This window comes from Lipophrys pholis (assembly GCF_963383615.2).
Source record: "Lipophrys pholis genome assembly, chromosome: 23".
Classification (NCBI taxonomy): domain Eukaryota; kingdom Metazoa; phylum Chordata; class Actinopteri; order Blenniiformes; family Blenniidae; genus Lipophrys; species Lipophrys pholis.
Window position 1 is genome coordinate 6,145,101 of NC_137645.1, and position 22,414 is coordinate 6,167,514.

The 22,414-nt window shown below is 42.8% G+C and overlaps 2 protein-coding genes across 2 annotated transcripts in view; both read left to right on the forward strand.

Annotated features, from left to right (window-relative positions):
* Window positions 1-12,338, forward strand: part of mcf2la (mcf.2 cell line derived transforming sequence-like a) — a gene marked incomplete at its 5' end in the record, with an annotated part of 29,602 nt that extends 17,264 nt beyond the window's left edge. Inside the window, 28 exons of the mRNA XM_080492913.1 lie at window positions 1,428-1,541; window positions 1,629-1,745; window positions 1,839-1,988; window positions 2,077-2,201; window positions 2,283-2,397; window positions 2,475-2,594; window positions 2,908-3,099; window positions 3,177-3,368; window positions 3,478-3,631; window positions 3,729-3,781; window positions 3,887-3,966; window positions 4,059-4,125; window positions 4,211-4,326; window positions 4,434-4,503; window positions 4,593-4,685; window positions 4,777-4,869; window positions 4,961-5,086; window positions 5,207-5,428; window positions 5,508-5,600; window positions 5,702-5,780; window positions 5,860-5,929; window positions 6,014-6,120; window positions 6,344-6,436; window positions 6,779-6,853; window positions 8,710-8,819; window positions 8,927-9,039; window positions 9,201-9,304; window positions 9,743-12,338. Coding sequence (XP_080349039.1) covers window positions 1,428-1,541; window positions 1,629-1,745; window positions 1,839-1,988; window positions 2,077-2,201; window positions 2,283-2,397; window positions 2,475-2,594; window positions 2,908-3,099; window positions 3,177-3,368; window positions 3,478-3,631; window positions 3,729-3,781; window positions 3,887-3,966; window positions 4,059-4,125; window positions 4,211-4,326; window positions 4,434-4,503; window positions 4,593-4,685; window positions 4,777-4,869; window positions 4,961-5,086; window positions 5,207-5,428; window positions 5,508-5,600; window positions 5,702-5,780; window positions 5,860-5,929; window positions 6,014-6,120; window positions 6,344-6,436; window positions 6,779-6,853; window positions 8,710-8,819; window positions 8,927-9,039; window positions 9,201-9,304; window positions 9,743-9,822 — 3,123 coding nt within the window. The 3' untranslated portion in view covers window positions 9,823-12,338. The remainder of the gene's footprint in view (window positions 1-1,427; window positions 1,542-1,628; window positions 1,746-1,838; window positions 1,989-2,076; window positions 2,202-2,282; window positions 2,398-2,474; window positions 2,595-2,907; window positions 3,100-3,176; window positions 3,369-3,477; window positions 3,632-3,728; window positions 3,782-3,886; window positions 3,967-4,058; window positions 4,126-4,210; window positions 4,327-4,433; window positions 4,504-4,592; window positions 4,686-4,776; window positions 4,870-4,960; window positions 5,087-5,206; window positions 5,429-5,507; window positions 5,601-5,701; window positions 5,781-5,859; window positions 5,930-6,013; window positions 6,121-6,343; window positions 6,437-6,778; window positions 6,854-8,709; window positions 8,820-8,926; window positions 9,040-9,200; window positions 9,305-9,742) is intronic.
* Window positions 12,339-13,388: 1,050 nt separating this feature from the next.
* Window positions 13,389-22,414, forward strand: cab39l (calcium binding protein 39-like). The gene is made up of 9 exons (XM_080492916.1): window positions 13,389-13,603; window positions 17,407-17,531; window positions 17,807-17,971; window positions 18,048-18,166; window positions 18,250-18,418; window positions 18,541-18,600; window positions 19,135-19,200; window positions 20,445-20,588; window positions 20,684-22,414. The coding sequence occupies exons 2-9, from the start codon at window positions 17,430-17,432 to the stop codon at window positions 20,861-20,863; spliced, it is 1,005 nt and encodes a 334-aa protein (XP_080349042.1). The 5' UTR covers window positions 13,389-13,603; window positions 17,407-17,429; the 3' UTR covers window positions 20,864-22,414.

Consider the following 22,414-nt stretch of genomic DNA (forward strand, 5'->3'; position numbering starts at 1 on the left):
AGAGAGAGAGAGAGAGAGAGAGAGAGAGAGAGAGAGAGAGAGAGAGAGAGAGAGAGAGAGAGAGAGAGAGAGAGAGAGAGAGAGAGAGAGAGAGAGAGAGAGAGAGAGAGAGGAATGAACATGTGGCACCATTTTTGTACAGACGGCAACATGGAGACTATTTACTGTCTTCCACTCATCAGGGCCTAAAACAATCAAATGATCACTAAAGTATTTAAAAATAACATTAAGACAGTATTTAAACAATGTAATTGTTGGTCTGCTGGCTATTTGCAGCTCAGGTGACAGCCATAACTCACGTCTTGTCAACTGAAAAATCAATAAATGTATGAGGTTTGATATTAAGACGAAAGATAAGGTAAAAGAAATATAAAAGACAGTGTTAAAAATAGATCCACATTTTCATCAAGCTCCAGCATGATCTTATTTAATATTTTATTCTCTTTTGAATTATATTTATGTGAACACTAAAAATGTCAGGAGTGTGCCATATGTATGTGTGCTTGCCTCAGGTCTTGTTTCTGCTGGTGTGTGTGTGTGTGTGTGTGTGTGTGTGTCACCACACATTGATTTATGATGCCTAACAGGATGGAGCAATTCACTCAGGGATGTAGAGGAAGCCATAACCAATATAGCCTTTAAGCTGAGTGGCCTCCTGGGCTCGGTGTCTGCGTAAAGGCAGTTCAACCATTTTGAACCTGTTAGAGGTGGCCAGACAGAATCTATGGTTACTCCCAAAGCAACAGGACTAATAAAGTTCCGTTGAAGTCGCAGCTTTCGAGGCGGTGGTTGTATCAGGGGGAGCTACTGTGATGCCAATGAGAATTGCTAGATATTAAATCCTGGGGAAATCCTCTTTGTTGTTGTTGAAAGATTGAACCAGTCAGGATGGAGGTTTTGTTGAACTTCACCCTCAGGAGCAGCACGACAAAACCAAAACAGAATTGGTTTGTATTGATGGATGATAGGTTAGGGGTAAGCATCTGTCTGATTCTTGTATTTCTCTGCCTGTTTTGACTGATAATGATGATTTAAATTCTAATCTTGAAACATGTGTATGGGAAAAAAATAAAGCTGCAAAGCATGCAAAATGCACAGAATGCATTATGTTGACTCATTTTCATTTGATTTCTAATTTCTTACTGACACTTTGCAGGCGAGCCAGGGAGAGAGGCTCTATTTGTTGTTAGAACACTTTTTGTGGTAATTGTAACAAACTGAATAAATTAAGGTAAATCAAATCTCTTGTCCAGGTTGTTGATGGATAACTGAATTTATTCCAGGAAGAGATGTAATATCAATGTTGAAGATTATGACTTTTGTTGTTGTTGAAGCAAGCTGTACTTGTTTTGGAAGTCCTGGGAAAAAAAAAAAAGGATGTGTCTCAGTGTGTTTCCAGATCTAAGCTTCTCCATCTTTCTCGTCAGGGTTCATTTCCTGGGAACTTAAACTTGGTTCTGGTGTTACGTCCCTCGACCTTCTTCCAGCGGACTCTATCAGACTTCTTGTACAAGTTCAACAAGGATGAGTTCAAAATGAAGGTCAGTCCACTTCACAAGCAGCCCTACGAGATCTTTAACACCTTTATTTCAAATGAGAATTCTTATAATCTGCTGTGTGTGTACCAGGTGGTGATGCTGAGTTCGGTAACAGAGCTCCATGCATATATCGATCCAGGACAACTGACCACAGACTTGGGAGGAACACAAGAATACTGCCATGACAGCTGGATCTCCCACCGCACTGTATGCACACACACGGCAGAATACTTTATTCTTAAATCACACATTCCCACCAAACTAACACCCACTCCTACACACTTGAATGCCCTCCCACAGGCCATTGAGGCATTTGCGCTCATGGTTAAGACCACGGCTCAGACCCTGCAGGCCTTCGGCACTGAGCTCGCCGAGACAGAATTGCCCAACGATGCCGAGGCAACCATCAACCTGCTCCATGTACACTCTCATAAAAAGGACACAATGAAGGTTTGCCATCCTTTTTTTGTTTGTTTTTGACTGGGTTTTTTTTTTTAATGGTACGGTGGATTGTTTAATCACAATGTTCACTTTCCAGGAGGATCTGCAGGTGGCGCTGTCTCAAGGAGGACGCTTGTTGGAGTATATCAATGAGCCCCTGCAGACAGACCCTGAATACAGTATGACTCATGATGAACTGGAAAACCTTGCTACTGTACAAAGGTAAAGAGACGAACTGGAGGATGCAAACAGATAACTAAGTTATCTTTCATTGTCACCATTACTCTTTACTTCCCTTCTCAGACTCCTGGGCCAACTAGATGAAACAGAAACGGCGTTTGATGACTTCTGGGAGCGTCACCATACCAAGCTGGAGCAATGTTTGCAGCTCCGCCACTTTGAGCAACACTTCCGTGAAGTGAGTGGAGTTTAACTGTGGAGTTATTTATTCCTGCATCCGTGGACAAACTCAGAAATGTCTTTGTGTTCTCTAAGGTGCGTGGTCAGCTTGACGTGGCGATGGAGCGGCTCTCGGGTTTCTCGGAGGTCAGCGTGAGCCCCGCCCACGCTGAGCACGTCCTCCGAGAGCTGAGCGGCCATGAAGACAAGGCCTGTGTAAGCGACACATGTATACACAGTTCTGATTCATGAACAATAAAGAGGAGGGACACTTTCTTTTCTATATGTAATAATGGAAAGCTTAACATCTATTAGTAAGTTACTTGTTTTTCCACAACAAAATTATTGCAAAAGATCTAGAGGCCTGTCAAAAACATGCGGCTGCCTCATTCTGTCCTGCATTATGTAATGAGGATGTCTCTTGGCATACAGTGGAGGGGGAGGAAGCTGTTTTATTGTCAGTGGATAGTTGCTGTGCAGACAGGCTACTGCATGCATATAAATGAAGAAGTTCTCTGTGTTTCAAAAGGATGTGCTGGACCTGGCCCTGTCCCTGGCCAGTGAAGGTGACAGGTTAATAGAAAACTCCCACTATGCCGAGGACTCCATCAGGCCCAAGTGCACTGAGCTGAGGGGAGTGTGTGAGGAGATCAGCTCTGACCTGAGGACGAAGAAGAGCCTCCTCCTCAGGGCCTTGGAGCTCCACCAGGCTTTGGAGAAGGTAGGGGTCGAGTCAAGTGACGGGATTATGTATCCACTGTATCCACGCCGGAACTGATGGCTACTTTTTTGCTTCAGGCAACACGATGGTGTGAAGATGGCATCTTCTTGCTGGCAAACCAGCCAGTTGACCGCTGCCAGTCTCAGGATGGAGCTGAAGCAGCACTGCAAGAACTGGAGCGATACCTGGACACTGCACCGGTGCACATACTCGCTGACCGCAGCGCCATCTGCTGCCAGTATGAGGTGGTGCTCAACACTCCGCTCAGGGTAATTTTTTAAATATCAAATACATCATGGAGTTTTCTCCTGAAAGGGAAAGTTCTAGCAGCGGCAACTTCAGCTTTACGAGGTCTTTGTTTTTTTCATCCTCCTTCAGGAACAGGTGGAGAGAGTTTTTCAGAAGCAGAGCTCCGTCCAGGAGATGTTTGAGAAGAGACGCGTTAGCCTGAAGAAACTTGCTGCCAAGCAGACAAGACCAGTACAGCCGGTTGCACCAAGACCTGAAGTCAAGTCTCCACAATCTTCTCCCAGTGAGTTAGGCTTCACGTGGAAATGATGAAAGAAATAATATTCCTATGAAATCAGAACTGCTTTTCATTTACATGGTTTTCTCTTTTGCCCTTAAAGATCAGGAAAGGAAGGAGAGGAGATACTCTGCAGATAGTGTCATCTGCAAAAAGGTAAATGCTATTTAAGATGAGGAATATTGTACAGAAAGTGTTGATCAAAGTTTATATGTCATGGCAGAGTTTTTGTGGCATTAAATAGTAAACACATGTGTCCAGGTGGAGTCGCCTGTACATAATGGCAGCACACGGCACGCCTCTCTTTCAGAAGAGGAAGAAAATCTTGCAGTGCTTCGACGGTAAGCGAGCAAAATTCATCAGCTACACCAACACGACTGACAAAAATAATGATGACAACCAAAATGCTTGTGTTTTGATTGTGTATGTCCAGTCATGTGATGAACGAGCTGCTGGAAACGGAAAGAGCTTATGTGGAGGAGTTACTGTGTGTGCTGGAGGTGAGTCTTTTGCTGATATGTTTACAGCATAGATTAAAGCATTTATTAGAGAAATGGCTCTTGATAAATACTCATTAAATTCCAGGGCTATGCAGCAGAGATGGAGAACCCAGCCATGGCTCACCTAATCCCCAGCAGCCTGCAAACCAAGAAGGACATCCTGTTTGGCAACATGTCAGAAATCCACCAGTTCCACAAAAGGTTGACGAGCTTCTGTTCTTCCGTTGTATTGGTGGATTGAGTGTCTCGATTTTTCAATAGAACCCGGTGAGGTGTATATTTCATGGATTTGTGTCGTTTGTCCCCAGGACGTTTCTAAAAGAACTGGAAGCGTACACCGATTGCCCCGAACTCGTGGGCCGCTGCTTCTTAGAAAGGGTAATCTGGATGTATTAGCTATTAAAAGCCAAAAGAAATATCAATGAACTTGTATCAGTGTGTTGATGACAGTTGTGCTTCCTGTGCAGATGAAGGACCTGCAGATCTACGAGGCTTACTGCCAGAACAAACCTCGCTCGGAGAGCTTGTGGAGACAGTGCTCAGACTGTGCCTTTTTCCAGGTTGGACTCGCTGCTGCTTCTCTCACTTTCACTTCTCCTACGGGATCGCTAAATAAAATACTAAGAATATTCCTTCTGCTTTGTAAACCAGGAGTGCCAGAAGAAGCTGGAACATAAACTTGGTTTGGACTCCTACCTCCTTAAACCTGTCCAGAGAATCACCAAGTACCAGCTGCTGCTAAAGGTGAGAGGTCCTCATGCACTGTATCTATCTGTTTATTAAAAGACGACTATGTATTTCAGTTTTTTTTATTTTCCCGGTATGATGTTTGCAGGAGTTGTTGAAGTACAGTAAGGGCTGCAATGGCTGTGATGACCTTCAAGAAGCTCTTTCCTCCATCCTGGGGATCTTGAAAGCTGTTAATGACTCCATGCACCTCATTGCCATCACAGGATATGAGGTTGGACAACACATGAAGTTGATTTCTCTGTTAAATGCACAATTACCAAGGTTCAACCTCAAAGCAAACTCCCTTCGGTAATGACGGCTTGTGATCAATTAACAGCTTTTTATTTAACAGGGGAACCTGTCAGACCTCGGTCGCCTCCTGATGCAGGGCTCCTTCAGCGTGTGGACGGAGCATAAGAAAGGTCACGCCAAGGTCAAAGACCTGGCCAGGTTCAAGCCGATGCAGAGGCACCTGTTCCTGCATCAGAAGGCCCTGCTGTTCTGCAAGAGGAGGGAGGAAAACGGGGAGGGCTACGAGAAAGCGCCGTCGTATAGCTTCAAACACTCCCTCAGCGTAAGCTCACATCATTGTCACTTCAATTTATTAGCCCATCGTTTGTATTTGAGGTTTCCTTTTTCTTTGTTTTTTTTAGATGAGTGCAGTGGGAATCACAGAGAATGCAAAAGGAGACAACAAGAAGTTTGAGATTTGGTGCAACTCCAGAGACGAGGTTTTCATCGTGCAGGTAGTAGGCTGTGCTGAATCACCACCTGTCCTACGTTGTTGAAGGGTAAAAGAAATCTCGAAAAAAACCGAAGAATAATTGTTGTGATTTGTTTTGTACAGGCGCCAACACCCGAGATTAAAACTGCATGGGTGAATGAGATCCGGAAAGTTCTGACTCAGCAGCTCAAAGCCTGTCGAGGTACTTTAAGATCTGGGAAACTGCTCTTCCTGTTCTTGGTCTCTTTGTCTCTCACTCTCAATGCTGCTTGTGTTGTTAGACGCCAGCCAGCAGAAGAGCTCCGACTCCATGTCCCCGAGTCCCTCCAGCAACACTTCCATCTCCCTCAGGTTGGTGTCACATGTGCTGAAATGTGGAAAGCCTGAGCATTCAGTCATTGCAGCATCACATTTTCTCCCTCTGGTTTCTTTCAGTCCTTTCCGTAGCAGCAGTCAGAAGAACCAGAAGAAGCAAGAGGAGAAGAAGGCCGAGCCAAGCCCGACGTCTGACGCCACCTCCTCTTCGTCTCCAAAACACAAAGGTGATTGTTGAAAACAATGCAGCATCTTTAATCCCACACACATGTCATATTTCCAAATGGTGGCTATAGATGTTAAAAAAAGAATTGGATCTATTTTGCTCAATGCTTCTTAATCTGGGCGTTTCTTCTCTTCATCACCTTCATGGTTCTTCTCTTCCTCTTTTCTTTGGGGCTTTCCAAACAAACTGTTGCTCTTCCTCTGCATTCAAACCATCATCTTCAGATGAACCAGTGACCAGTCCAACGACTGAGAGATCATCAGTGGCTAAAAAGCGCTTTACTTTGCAGGGCTTCAGCAATCTCAAGAGTCCAAAAGGTAACTTTAGTGAGCATAAATAGATATAGAAGTAGTTTATATCAGATGACAACAATGCTTAGAGCATCAGAGGAATAGTATTTAATTTTCCCTTGAACTAAACAATATAGTTTAGTTTTAGTGTTGGGATAGTCTGCCACCTGGTGGTACAAATGTAACATTGCAACTGCTGCTATGCAGCGTGTGAGTCTTTTGAATGTACAGTTTGGAAAGAAGGATCAAACAAATCCTGTCTGCAAAAATTCAAGATTTTTTTTATTTCTAACGTCTCTCCACTGCTCACTTCTTTCCCTTCACTTTTTTCTCTTCTTCTTCCCTTTCTCCACTTTTGCGTGTGCCCAGGCTCGGCCTTGAGCCCAGAGCACAACTCTAAGCGCCACCTAGTCAAGAGTGACCCCACACCGTTTGGGTTCAAAGGTATATTTTGATGCCATTTGCTTAAAGAGCCCATCATCCATATAACCATCATCCATTTTAGTCTTGTGTGTGTTCATTATGTAGATTCTCCCTTAGAGTTGATCAGCCAGAAAGAAACAGTATTTGGTGAATAGAGAATTTCCATTGTTCTCATCCTGTCGTCACACATTTTACATGTGTAGAGTGAGAAATTTGTGCTCATACAGATGATCTGCCTGCCTCAGGAGTGTTCAGTAATATCGGGGATAAAAGGGTCCAAAATAATATGGTTGATAAAGTGTCTACATTCTTTTTAATGCAAAACAAATATTCAATAAGGCATCAGTAAAGTATGCTTTAAAAAAAAAAAAAGAAAGAAGTGTGGGTCCTAACTCGGCACCCTGTGGAACTCCATCCTTAAGTAGTAGGCAGTGGTGGCCTAAAGTATGATTTAAAATTTTTTTTAAACTATAAAGAGCGGAGTGGATTCTGAAGCATGCAAATACTCTGTGTATTTTATTTCCGTGAAAACTGCAGCGACTGTCTTTCCAGGTACACTTACAAACTCATCCACTGGTCACAGTTTTCATCATCATCATCATCATCTAAGAAACACAAGTGTGGTGTCTTGTGATGTGTTCCATATGTTCAAGAGAAACCACAGTGAATGCTTTTGTGAGATTAATCATTGTCCTGTCCAATCATGTGTGCAACTGCTGAACTAACGCTTTCTTCTCATCAAAATGAGGAATATTTACACGTGTGACAGCAGGTGATTTACAGTGCAACCTTTGCATCTCCCCACTAAAAAGAAATGCCAGCAGTTTCTCTACGACTGGCCAACCGTCTCACAGATTTGCCGGCCGTTGTTTCTTTCCCATGTAGAGCCGGCTCGCCACATCTCTCTGAGCAGAGTCAGATGGATGAGTGCCTCTAGTCTGTTACAGAACAAGCGGCGAGGTACAGAGCTGCTCTGAGCGTCAGCCACAGTGGGTGTTTGCTGCTGTTTGTGGTGGTCATGATTGATTTTAGCAGAGGTAAAGTGGAGTAAGCTCTTTACTTTACCCGTCATTTCACCTCATATTGAGCCTTACTCTCTCTGCGCACGTCGCAATGCAGTCATTTGTGCAGTTTTTCCTCTTTATACTTGAAAACACAAGAGTTTAAGTCTCAATTTGAGGGTGATTGACAAGATGTATACTCTACCTCAAATCAATCATATAAACTCTTCTACTATTGGGAAAAGGGTTGCTGTGCTACTAAAGTCTTAAAACTCAGAATTACAAATCTGAACTTGATACCTTTTTTTGATACCATGGATTGTTTTAATGGAACCACAAGCACATGCTGCTGTCACCCATAAGGCACTAGTGTGTAAATAAACCATGACTGTGATGCCAGAGTTGAATCAAGTAAAGGAAATCGCAGCCTTTGGCCAACCGTAATCCTATTGTTTAAAACGTCTGGTATCAAAAAGTATCAATGGATCAATAATGGCATCCCGGGGTGAGGTGGTTTGAATTGCATGGGAGAAAAACAAAATCTCTGCAAAGCTTCAGCAACTTTAGTTTGAGCACGGGTAGGGAAAGATTCAAATTGAGCTGATTTGAATCCTTGATCAAATGTCAGGGATTCTCTATCGCTGTTTTTTTTTTTTTTTCCCACTGGGATCTATCTGCTGTCAGCACTGATCTTGTCTCTAAAATTGGACAGGTTTATGTGCCTGAGTCTGTGAAAATGGTTTGATTTGTGTGTTTTGGCTGAAAAGATTAATAAGCTCTGCACTCCTTTCTGGGTGGCTTCTCTATTTCAGACCTATGACACCTTCATTTTATGTTTTTGTGCCTTTTTATATTAAAAATTCCTCCCACCTGCAGGCTGGAATAAGGCATCGCTGTCAGTGGATGCCTCAGAAGAGAACGACGGGTATTCCAGTGGCGAGGACCCCATGAACTCCGACACTGAGGAAGAAGTGGCGAAGAAGCTGGTGAGTCTGCGCATCAACACGTTTCCATTTATCATTCTCAACTCTGGTATTATACAAATGAAAGAAATGTTCAGCAATAATCCAAATACCTGTGATGACATTCAAAGGTTCCGGGAAAGTACACGGTGGTGGCAGACTGCGAGAAGGCGGGACCTCAGGAGCTGTCTGTCAAGAGCGGGGATGTGGTCCAGCTAATCAGAGAAGGAGAGGATGGACAGTGGTAAGATCTCCATTCCTTAAAGAAACTGTTTTAGAGTCATCAGACAACATATTTGAACAATTTGTGTTGATTCATTTTTTGTAGTTTCACAACAATTTACTGAGAAACTGCATTACTTAGTATTATTCTGGTCATCGTAGGACTTGTTTATTGTTTTGCAGGTTTGTGAAGAACCTTCGCAGTGGTAAGGAGGGCTGGGTGGCTGCTGCAAATCTCCTCAGCCTCATCTCCGAGTCCAAGTCATCCCAATCACTCAGCAGCTCAGGTCATTACTTTTCTTTTTTTCTCCCCCTCCCCCACAACGTATTCATATAAGCATGATACAAAATACTAATTTGAAGCTGCAAAATATTAATTTGTAGCCACTGGATATTTTTTGGAAGCCAAAATATTAATCTGTGACCACTAAATACTAATTAAAGGCAAAGAAATATAAATATGTAACCAATATATACTAATTTGAGGCTTTGAAATACTATTTTAAGGCCACAAAATACTAATTTGAAGCCACAAAATACAAATTGAAGGCAAGAAAATATTTTGTAACCATTAAATACTAATTTGAGGCCACTGCATATTGATTGGTAGCCACATTATGAAGTTTTATTTCAGATGCCATGTCTGGGGCTCCGTTAACACGCCTGTCAACTTCTGGTGAAATCCCAACTCCAACACGCTTGCTGTTTGTGTGTTTGTCCTGCAGATGGCAGTGTCTCTGGGAACCTCAGCACTTCCTCCAGCTGCAGTGAAACCTACACCAGCTTCTCTGACATCAAACCCTGATCCTAAAAATCACTGGTCTGGATCCCCATCCTGAAACGTTAAACCATTCCTGGGTGAAACGGCAAAAGCTGAAACGGACAGAAAGACTAAATCCAAGGTTCTTAAACCAAAAGTTTCTGCAAACTGGGCTTTTGTTTTGGGATGTACGTCAGTCATCTAGCCTGCATGATCACACTGATCTGTCAGTCTAAAGAAAACCATATGAAAGCTTGATGTCGACTATCGCAACTCACCGTTCTGACCTCCAGAAATATCAGCACAGTGGTAGAATTTAAGCATAGACTGACAGTGAACAATCATTCCTTCCTTAAGAGTCACAAATCAAAGAAAGCTCAGTGTCGGGTGTTCAGTACTGTCTTCAATCCTTGGGATTGTGTAGCATTAAAGAGGACGATTTCACTGAAATGACATCGCAGCACTGCGGCAGATTCCTGTGTGAAACATCCAGCAGTACTATCGGACAGGTATTTCACACGACGCGTCAGCTGCAGACTCTGATCGTACACTGTGAAAACTAGCAGGCGGCTGCAACGAGAAAAAATGCTCTCAGGACATCTTGGAGCAGAACTGAGCAGGTTGAGTGGGTTAAATCCCTGCAGGGCCCGGCGACGTCCAAGTAGTTGATTTTATACGACTTCCTTTTTAAGAATGCTGTATTCCACGACTTCCTTTTTAAGAATGCTGTATTCCACCTATGATTTTGAAGAAGAGCTTCCCTGAAGCTCGGTTTTATGGGATTGAACTGGTCATGAAAACACACTGAATGTCACCAAACAGCACTACCTGGTGGACGGCCGTCCCGCACTTTCTCCAAACTACTTGTACAAATCACCAAGTGCAAAGTGTGTGGTGGCTCGGACAACTTTCAAGATCTCTTTCATTTCTTTTTATTTGTTTTAATTTCAAAGAGGGATTGCGTAACTCGCCTCTGAACTGCTCAGGAAGCCCAAGATGTTATGTGGGTAAGCAGGTGCGACCGCATACCTGTTAGTGTTGAGTAAATGTGTGTGTGTGTGTGTGTGTGTGTGTGTGTGTGTGTGTGTGTGTGTGTGTGTGTGTGTGTGTGTGTGTGTGTGTGTGTGTGTGTGTGTGTGTGTGTGTGTGTGTGTGTGTGTGTGTGTGTGTGTGTGTGTGTGTGTGTGTGTGTGTGTGTGTGTGTGTGTGTGTGTGTGTGTGTGTGTCACCAGTTGTGATTTTAACAAACAAGACGTTTTAGTTCGAAGTCGTTTCCAGTGATGCATGGCCTTTGTGTTTCCGCCCATCGAATTATTATTAGTCAAGTAACTTTTCTGGGATTTTTGACTCGCCGTGCGCCAGATCTGCCTCCCTCCATGTCAAACAGCCATAACCACAGTATTCTGCCACATTAGTCCAGGTTCTGGTGTCACCTATCTTTAGTCTGCACTGCAGCAAACAAATGCAGGCTTTGTCCTCTTCTCCCTCTGCTCCCAGCCCCGTCCAAGCATGTGACAGTAGCCGCTTGTCTCCAGCAAGGGCCCAGACCTGCTTGACGTGTTTGCACCTACGGCCTGACAGCAATATTTGTTGACTTGATGTGGAAATGTAGCCCTGTTAACATCAGTACAGTCGACGGAGGACAAATGTTTGAGTTTGTGTGTGAAAGGGACCATCATGGCTGCGGCGAAACTGTCCACCAGGAGGAAACGCCTCCCCACATCCTTGTTGTGTGTGTGTTTTTTTTTTTTTTAATATATATTGCAACATTTCTACTGTGTCCACAGCGTGCACTGTAAAACAATCTCTTTCTAAAGTTGAATGGGTTTCTCTGTTATCCAACAAGAAAGTGCAGCAGGCTCGTGCACCATAACCTGTTCCCCACCCATTTATTACTCAGAGCTGTGTTTGTCCACCGGAGCCACGAATGACACGGCTTTGCTTTGGTCAAATGGAAGGAAACTGAAATCGCCATTGCGAAAGTGCAGAGGGAAGGAAACTAGGTCCTTTTCGGTGTCATGCGTTGAGCCGTGTGAGACTGAGAAATGTGTGTTACACTTGTACAGATGTGTCCTCGATGGCCTGGCACTGTTTTCTCCCCAACAGCATGTGTATTGTTAAGAGGATCGTGTTTTTTTTTTTTTGTTTTTTTTGTGAGTCTCTGTCTCCCTGTGTGTCATCATTCTTTGTGGCATGTTCTTCACTGCCTTTGATTTTTAACCTTCTGGAAAAGGCAAATATTTCTACCTGGCACTGTTGTATAGTGTAAGAGTTTATTTTCTGCCCTCAAGAGTGCACTGACGCGGGCTCTAAACTTGTCAGTGTTTGATCGTGATCACACAATAATTGTACTTTTGACTCTGGAGAGATGAGAAAAGGTTATTTTTTTTTAGTTTCTGTTTATGCAGCACATTGCAGCAACCACTGTTTTTATTTTCCTATTGTATATCTATGGTGTCCATAAATATTATAATGAAACCTTATCTGTGTACATTTGTAAATATGTAATTGACTATGTAAAAATTAAAGCAGCTTTAATAAAGTCTGAAATGGTTTCCTCTAAAATGTTTGTGTTATAGGGTGTGTTTATTTTGTGTATACCAGTTTTAATTATAAAGCTAAATGAGACGCTACCATGAATATTTATTTTAGTACTATAGTATAATGTATCCCACGTGGTTTCCACCGTCCAATGGGCTTTCTTTTATTGAGCCTGTCATTGTTCAGATCAGGTTTCGTTCCATTTAGTTTTCAACACAACCTTCATTTCTCCCCTTGCCTGTTTTATAACTCTGCTTTAAAAGAAAAAGAATGTAATCCTTACAGAAAAGGTAATTTCAAATGTATTTTTATCAGTTTAGGTGAAGCGTTTCTTATTTTAACCAATTTGACAGTGTATTTTTGTGCAGTAAGGCAACACAGAGGAGTTGTCGTGAGAGGATGGGAACGAGACTCAGACGCGGCTGGAAAGATACAGATGTGTCAAGCTGGCATAAATGAATTACACCACGACCGGACGTGACGTTGCGGCTACCATATTTCAAAAATAATGCAAGTTTGTTCTGCAACTTCTCTTCAAATCGTCCAAGAAATCATAAAGTTAGCACATAATGCACAAACGACTATTCTACGGTACATGTTTGCACAGCTCAGTGTGACTTTTTTTGGTTTTAGTTTCAATTTATGAAGTTGGGGCTGTGGGAGGAAACCTACGCACGTGGGGAGAACATGCAAACTCCACACAGACAAGTCTTGACTAGAGTGTTGAGAATCCAGGTTTGAATCCCTGTTGTAACAGGAAAAACGTCTGACAGACAAAAACGTGTCAAATTGGATGCTTTTATTATGAAATGTGAGGAATATTTTGACCATGGTGGCACAGTCGTTGGTACTTTTGGCTCATAATGTAAAGAGTACTCACAAAGAGTACAAAAAGAACCTAGAAACAATGGACAGAACTAGAGCTGATTCTGAGATATTTGTTTCAACACACAATAATTTTTCCTCCACTGTTTTTTTTGTCTTGATTTCCTAAATAATAATACAATAATAAAAGTGGAAAAGGCTGTCTTTTACTGTAAAGGCTCACACCGGAAGTTGTCCGTCTTCCTAACTCTAACCTGACGACTGACCGGAGAGCGACCAGATGGAATTCTGCACTGCCTTCTCAACAGATTCCTCACATTTTGAATCGTATCGCACACATTTTTAACGGACTTTCCTGCTCGCTAACGGCCCTGGCGTGACGGCGGACGCCTTTCTGGGAGGCTCGGCTGCGCTGCGACCCGGGACGGACGCGTTTAAACACCCCCGACATCCCCCCTGTGTGAGTGTCGTCTCCTCCGGTTTCCTCCCCTCCAGCTCCCGGTGAACCCTGCGGGGGGTTTTCACTGCCCTTGTCAGTCGCTGTAACTTAATTCGTGGCTTTTAGATGTTGCCACGTGAGTTGTAGTTAGTGAAACGATGCCTCGCTGTGGAAATCTGGCAAACGAATGAAAAAAATAAAAAGGAGTTTGGCCGGGAGGCAGGAGGGGTGTAGCCTGGGTAAAGTCACATTGTCTGGGGCTGTTAATGCGGCCTTCTCGTGCCTGTTCCGGTCGTTCAAAGCCCCGAGTGTGTGTTCTGGAAACGTACCCGTCTGTGGAGGGTTCGACCCCCCCGCTAGATCGTCGACACGGGGCATTTTGTTTGTGTTTTCACCTCCTTCTGTCTTACTTTAGACGGGCAGAGTCAGGCTGGCCTGCAGGAAAAACAACACAACTTCCGGCGAGTAATTTCAAAATAAAAAAATCATCTCATTCTTAACTTCATACACTGACGCCATTATTTTAACATTATTAGTGTGTGTAAGCACGTATAAATAGTCTAGGTTAATGCTATATCTTTGTTTTGTATTATTTGTTCTGGAAAGAGTAAAAAGTATATGAGTAATATGTTAGTTACACATCTGGATTGTTTCTTAAACTGAGGCATTGGCATCTATTGAGGCAGACTGTAAGTTCAATAGAAAAGTAATTAAACCGATCAAATTATTTAATTGACGTGTGCGTTGTTAAAATATGTGCCATGAAATGTTTTAACCATTTTTTGTTTAGCAAAGGTTAATTTAACAATATGTTTCTGTTAAGAAAAACAATATTTCTTGCACTGTTCCCTTTATGACGTCAAAATGTAATCATATAGGAAAATATCAACTTGTAAATATAAAATAATGAAATTGGGATTTTACCACTTTGCTCAACAAATGAAATTGTGACTATTTATAGCAGGACTTTCTATTAGACCTTCTAAAAAAGCTCTTTTTTTTTCAAATCCCACACTGGTTGTCCGTGTAACCTGCACTGACCTGCAGCTGCGATGAAGTCCAGCTTTGACTTTTAAAAAGTCCTCAACCTTTTAACTTTTTACGTACTGATTCTCTTCCAGATCGTCAGGTGTTATGAGCTGCACCTCTTTGCTTCTCCTTTGCATTCCTGCCGTGGTCGCGTAGTAGAACGTGAACGGCCGCCTCTGCATACCAGACAGGAAGAATTTAGTTTAAGTTCACTTTTTTTTGTCTTTAAAAGGCGACTTGTCAAAAAAAAAAAGTCTCCTGGATGCCGTTTGTGAATACACAGTATCTCAATAAGTCATTCGACGCCACATTCAGCTCACTTCAAGTCCAAAACTCTTGTTAATTTCAGACTCAGGTGCTCTTTTAGTTAACTGTGAAACCTTCAAAAACCTACAGCCTGATTAATATTTACAAGAAAATGTTCATTCGCTGCCATGTTGGACTGGAATTAATGAAAATAATTAGAAGATTATATATATAAAATCAACCTTTGTGCGTTATAGAGCAAGCACAGAGAGAGAGACTCTCCTCCGCATGTCGGCGGTAAAGGTCACGCTTCCAGATAATCCAGGAGAAATCTCCTTACGGCTGAAATATGTCGGCAATCTCAGCTACGGCGACATTCAGGTCGAGAAAAGTTTCAAAAAGCAAAAGTTTCTCTTTCTGTTCCTGACATAACCACACTATCAAGTGATTATTAGTGAGCAGTACATTTAAAAAAAAAAAAAGTCCATGTTTTGCTACTTTAATATATTTATATTGACAAGAATGTGATGTACATAAGAAAATTATCAAAGTGTTTAAAACAATGTAAAGTTTGACCTGCTTTTAATTAAGTGTTGTTATTATCCCCCTTGAGGATTAGCCTGTTGTAAATATGTGGACTAATGCTTCATAATCCAGCTGAAGCGAGCCTTTAGTTTTCCTCTGTCTGCCTTTATTTCAAGCTCTTTTAGTCTCTTTTAATTACAGCCGAAAAATTGAGTATTTGGGGTAAGATGATGTGTGTGTTCAGGCCGACAGCAGTAATTCCGTTACGTAACTTTCAGTCAGTCTTTAATAGGATACAAGCGAAAACGAACGCTGCTCTCGGCTTTCCAGGCTTTTATCAAACAATTAAAACAAACTCTTAAGTATTTTTTAATGATCAGAAACCTTTAACTCCACAGCGTTAAAGGCCAGCAAAGCTTATCTTCTTTTGATAAATACTTCCTGGTCGCCTGATTATCCTTTGACAAATATTGACCGGCCTGGAGTTGAGTCGCGGTGATGTAATTTGATGATAAAGTGAAACAGCAGGAGTTCGGCTGTGTTTTAACCAGCAGGGCGGATTTTTCTCAGCAAGTAACTTTTCTTCAGCTTCACACCTGAGCGTTAAGACGGCGGTTTGTTGGCTGAACGATTGTGAATCAGACATTTAGTGCACGTTGCAGCTTGTTGATGAGACCTTCTTCTTTCTAAACAACGTAAATCAGCCACCAACCCTCAATAAAGTCTCTATTGGGGGAGTCGGACGAACAACCCGAGGCCCGGGGAGTGTGTTTCAAAGTTAAAGTCTAAACGCTGCGAGGGCGATTTAACTAAACACATTCAGCTCAGATGTTTTCAAATCTCGTGATTCCAGTCGAGGCTGTTTTTGTCCTTGTTTTTTGATGCTCATGGAGTTCCATGAAGAAATCTTTGTGCTTCAAACCATCAGAAAACATCCTATTTGATAGTGATTATTCATGACGGAGGAGATTAGATGTGATTTATCTGCCGCACACTGTGTGGTTTTACAGCTTTGTTTTGGTGCCGTGTGGGGAAATCGGACAGTTCCTCCACTAAATCACCCCGGGTCGAGTGGACACAGTGATTCCATTCCTGAAAGCCTCGCTCTGCCGTCCCTTCAATTATAATCTCGTTTATTCTGGCCGTCGGGAAGTGTTTGTGTACGGTTTGAGTTAAGCTCTGAGGGAGCGGCGACAGACTTTGTCTGAGGAGTGATGGAGGGAGGAATGTAGCGGCGGTAAATGCTCCTTTTTAACATTCCCAGATGAGGATTAGCAACAACAAGTTCTCGGGCTGCTTCCCGACCCCGGCCTGGATTGTGAACGCCGCGGGGCGCTCTTCACACGTATGTCAGCCGCCGTCTCAGCCGGGATGTCTGATCCAAATCGGCGCTCTGACCTGCTACTTGGCGTATCGGTGCGTTATGTGTCGGCATGCACATCCAGATTATAATCTACCGGCACAGACGTGGCTTTTGATGCGCAAACATTCCCGGAGTACCGGGGCAGAACACAACCTGCCTCCGATTTAATGAGGCAAACCAGATGAGGACCATATGCAGTCAGTATTTCCTATTTTGAAGCTGATCCACGTTAAAGTTATATATGAGTTTGGATTTTCTTCCTCTGGCTTTTTATTCAACTTTAGTTGATACATATTCCATTTTTTTTTAACCACATATTGTATAATTTCTTTAAAAAGAGATGAGCTGTGGGTATATTTATATAGATATTTGGGTTAATAGAGTTATATTTCACCTTTCAGTGTAGTAATTTGTAAAGTGTTTCTTCCTGCATCTGTATTAAAACACCTGATTCGAACTTTCTTTCTTTCTTTTTGTACTTTAGTTAAAAAGTAGTGTCATTTGCCTCCGGGGCAGGCCGGTGTGGCCGCACCACGCTCCCTAATTAGAACTTTGTTCCTACTTGTTTCCAGTCCGGGTGAAAAGGAGTGAGAGGTGGATCGACTGAGCTCAGAAATGTGGCCGTTTCACAAAACACCTTCCCTGTTGTTGTGTCTCACAGGTCCCAAAGCGAGTGTGTCCATCATGCCGCTGTTCGGTAAATCGCACAAGAGTCCGGCGGACATCGTGAGGACCCTGAAGGAGAACCTGGCCATCCTGGTCAAACACGATAAGAAGACAGATAAGGTAAAAAAAAAAGGGTGGAGTGGAGGGGGTGTGTGTGTCTGTAAATGACTGAGTGTCCCAGGGCCCGTGGGTGACAGCCCTCTGTGAAGTTAGAGCGAGGAACAGCCTGGCCCTGTCATCTCCTGACACTTCACTGTCAAGGCCGTTCACTCTCCCTCACACACAAACACACAAGTCAAGTTCATGTCGGGCTGCTCCTTCTTTTTCTTTTCTCCCCCCTCCTATCTTCTCATTCCCACCCATTGAAAGTCCACTGACCTCCAAATGTCCTGCAGGCGTCCGAGGAGGTGTCCAAGTGTCTGGTGTCCATGAAGGAGATTCTGTACGGGATTAACGACAAGGAGCCGCACACGGAGACGGTGGCCCAGCTGGCGCAGGAGCTGTACAACAGCGGCCTGCTCATATCGCTGGTGGAAAACCTGCAGGTCATCGATTTTGAGGTAAAGGAGCAGTGATGGCGAGACGCGGCGAGCGGAGCGGTAAGAGTGCAGCTTCATGATACCCGCGTGTCTCCAGGGGAAGAAGGACGTGTGTCAAATCTTTAACAACATCCTGAGGAGGCAGATCGGGACGAGGAGCCCCACCGTGGAATACTTCTGCTCTCACCAGGAAGTCCTCTTCATCCTGCTGAAAGGGTGAGAACACACCCGCCCGCAAGCACAGTCCGCTGGCTTCCTCGGTGTCCTCATTCTCCATTTTTCTGTCTTGCGTTGTGAAGATACGAGACGCCCCAGGTGGCGCTCAACTGCGGCATCATGCTGAGAGAGTGCATCCGCCACGAGCCGCTCGCCAAGATCATTCTTCACTCCGAGCATTTCCACGATTTCTTCAACTACGTGGAGATGTCGACCTTCGACATCGCCTCCGACGCCTTCGCCACATTCAAGGTGGCTCTGCTCTTTTGATTTAACGCCTATTAACGCCAATGCTTGTACCTTTTATATCCATGTGGCATGTCGGGTTTTATTTTCTATTATTTTCTATGCTGACAGATTTGTTCTCTCTCTAGGATCTGCTGACGAGACACAAAGTGCTTGTGGCCGAATACCTCGAGCAGCACTACAAAGCCGTGAGTAATCTGACCTCCCAACACTTTTTTTGGTTTCCTCACTTCCCCCAGGTTAATCTGATAAACCCCAGGTACGGAGTTTCTTTTACGAGCCACGCATGTTAATGCAAGACGGCCATATTGTTTTGAGCCGCTGTTACCAGACGGACCTTCTATGGGTTTTACTCGTAGTGCCGTCGGTCGGCGAAGAGAGGAGATCAGTACAAATACAAAGTTTGGAAAAACTTCCTGGAAAAACTGCATCCCTGGAAAGCTCTCAACGTCATAAAGCTCGGCTCTGTGCCGTCAACCCCCCCCCCCCCAGGGGTCTCGGCCTCCAGTCGCTCACACAGACGGGCCTTTTTACCTGGATGCTGCATGTTGACAGACGCCCAGCAGGAGATGCTGCTCCGGGCTCCAACCAGAGTCCACGTAACCCGAGAACCTGCGACCAAACACATCGCAGTGATTAGACTGATGGCGAGAAAAAAACGGGAAAGTCAGAAGCCTTGACTCTTGTCTGTTTTAATCTGTGCTTTTGTATTTCACTTGCAGGTGTTTACAGACTACGAGAAACTGCTTCACTCTGAGAACTACGTCACCAAGCGGCAGTCTCTAAAGGTTTCACCCTTTTTCACTTGCACTGGAAATACACCACTTTTATGCAGCAATTCATATTAAAAAAAGAACAAATGGATGATGCTAAATACTTGTGTGTCAGTCGGACGATTCATCAGCTTGAATTTATATTTAGTTTCTATTATGCCAGCGAACAGACACGTACTGTAGTGTAGGGACAGTCTGTTGTCTTTGTATTTGGACTTCAAAATAAATTAGTTGCAAAAAAACCAAACAAATCTAAACACATTTAAAGCTGATAATGCATCGTCCTTGAGATTTCTCGAAAAAAAAAAAAGGTCATAGTAAGTTCTGCAGACATGTAGAGTACTATGAAATCTTTCGATATGCTCCATCTCAACACTTAATCTGAAGCGCTTGAGCCAAGATTATCTTACAATTTTGAGAGTAAGACTTCAGGATGCACTAAATACAAGCTAGAAATTTTCCGGTGAAATTTTGTGCGTTCCTGTTGAACTATTTTGTGTTTTTGACCGGCCCAATCTTTCATTTTTATTTGTTAAGTTTTCCCCATGTGGTTTACCGAATAGTTACCAAACCTCACAGCACACTGTTCCCAACGCGCTTCAGAGCTGCGGACTGAAAAACATCAGCCGTTGGAGCCTCAACCTGAACCAATGACATTTTGCATATTTGTTTTTTTTTTTTAACAAAAATAAACTTTTTTTGTCAGTTTGTTTTGGTTGCCATGGAAACAAGCTACCATTATGTATATCATATGTAGGCTCCCGGTGGGAACACATCCTCTCAGGAACACATACAGAAGGGTTTTCAAAGGAACAACAAACTCTTGTGCCTCCCAGACAAAGGTTATTTTATATCAGGAGAGAATTCTTTACCCTGAAAAAGTTCTGTTTTGTTTCCCTGAAGATTTTTTTCTCTATTCTGTAAAAATGAAACCGGGCCATTTTCTTTAAGCTGCTACTGTAGCGCCCACTACTGGACGATACCATATACTGTGCTTTGAGAAACATTTGTGTGCATCGCCACAGGTAAACTCAAATTGTAGAAAATCACTTTAATGTAATTTGGATTAATCTGTAAGACAATGTGGGGAAAAAAAGTGAAAGCTCAAAGTTTATATAATCAATGGATTTTTAAACTAATGAGAAACATTAAGGGATTCTATCTGATAAAGTTGGGATAATTAATGTCATATTTCTGGTGGATTTTCATTCAAACCCGCTTAGATATTTGTCTGAATAATCCCTCAATAATCCCTCCAGCTTCTGGGCGAGCTGCTGTTGGACAGACACAACTTCTCGGTGATGACGGACTACATCAGCAAGCCGGAGAACCTCAAGCTGATGATGAACCTGCTCCGAGACAAAAGTGCAAACATCCAGTTTGAGGCCTTCCACGTGTTCAAGGTTTGGAAAAACTCGCCAAACGCACACAAGTGTGGCGGCGACGTGTAAAAAGTAACCGGGTCGCTCTTTGTCTCGCTTTCTCTCCGTCCCTCCAGGTGTTTGTCGCCAACCCCAAAAAGACGCAGCCCATCATCGACATCCTGCTCAAGAACCAGACCAAACTCATCGAATTCCTGAGCAACTTCCAGAAGGATCGCACGGACGACGAGCAGTTCAACGACGAGAAGACCTACTTAATCAAACAGATCAAGGAGCTGAAGAAGCCAGCCTCCTAGAGAAGCGTCTCCCCCCCTGCCCTCCACCCTAACTTTTTATCAATAGGAAAACAAACAAACAAAAACAAACACGTAAACAATAATCCTGATTCTATTTAAAATCTTCAAGACATTTTGTCTTTCTTTTTTCCTTTTTGTTGTTTCATTAAAAACTTGTGCAAGAGTAGTTCCTAATCACTGATCTTTCTTTTGTATTTTTGATTTCATGACTTCTGCCCCCCCCCCCCCATGTGTAGCATGTAGTGCCACAACTCCTGCTTGTTGGAGGATTTGCTTTGTTGGGAGAACCTGCAGTTGAAAAGCTTTTTGTCCAAAAGGCTTCAAGTTGGCCGACTGTTTTTGGACTTTGACCAAGCGCTCCGTTGTTACCTGCTTAAATGAAGTCGACGCACGTCCAATCATAGTGAAGAATTTCTGGCTTTTGCTCTTTATTTTCGAAGGGTCGCGTCAAAGTCGTCTGATCAGTATCGGACAGGAGCTATCCTCAATCGTTGGTAAAAGTATTGTTCGCCCCATTGTTAGTATTGTTCTCCTCTCTTACTGTCGGTGATTGTTCTTCTCTGCAAAACTGAAAGTCGGACTGAATCTGATGCGCCAGTGTAGCTTTGGGCAAAGTTAGAAAAAAAGAAAGAAATAAAAGTCTTCCTCAGAAGTAAAAACTTCGATTGGTTATGACAAAAGCAGCTCAGTGAAGGAAAGGCGAAGCATCCACTTGTGCCGTCCGTGGGAATGATCTTGTCACAATCGGCCCAAAATAGAGTTTTGCTTGCCAATTTTTAAAATCGATTTATGAAATTTGGTACAAGAAACCTCAACTGTTTTGATCACTGGTTCTCTTCGCTGGTGGCTAATAGCACTTTCTGTATGATAAAGATCTTTTTTTTTTTTTTTTTTAAGCTGATCAGTTTTCACTCTGCTTTTTTTTTTCTCTTCCTTTTAATGTATATTGTTTCCGTTCTTGTTGTGTACAGTTTATGGTGAAGTCCGTGCCAACTGAACATTATCAGGCGCAGCTGGAAAAAAGAAAAAATGGCTGTTTACATTTTTGAATCCACTCCTTGTCTGTTTTGCTCGGATCTGATGGTGTCGAGAGCTGAAGCAGATTCAGAGGTGCCTTTTTTTTTTTTTTTTTTAAAGTTTTGGTGTGTTTGACCTTCTGTTTATCGCCTGTATCTTTCTAGGGGGAGCTTAATTATTGTGTGTATGAAAATATGCTCTAGATAGAACATATTTGTTGTGATTAAGCAGTGAACCTCTTAACTCACTATATTTGAGTTACGCTGTCATTTAAATTGTATTTAGTTTTTTTTTTGTTTAGTTTTCATCGCTGTGTGTGCCAATTCAACTTGTGGACTGCAGACCGTCGCCTACAAACTCAAATGAAAAAAAAAAAAGTTTCCCTGTGAAAGGAGTCAGAGGTGAAATGTAACTGTGAAACTACACGTGTAGGAAAAGACAAATCTGTGAACCAGTGAGGATTTATTGAGAATTTGACTGGGTAATTAAATTTTCTTAAATGGTAAAAAAAAAAAAAAAAAAGAAAAGCTTTGG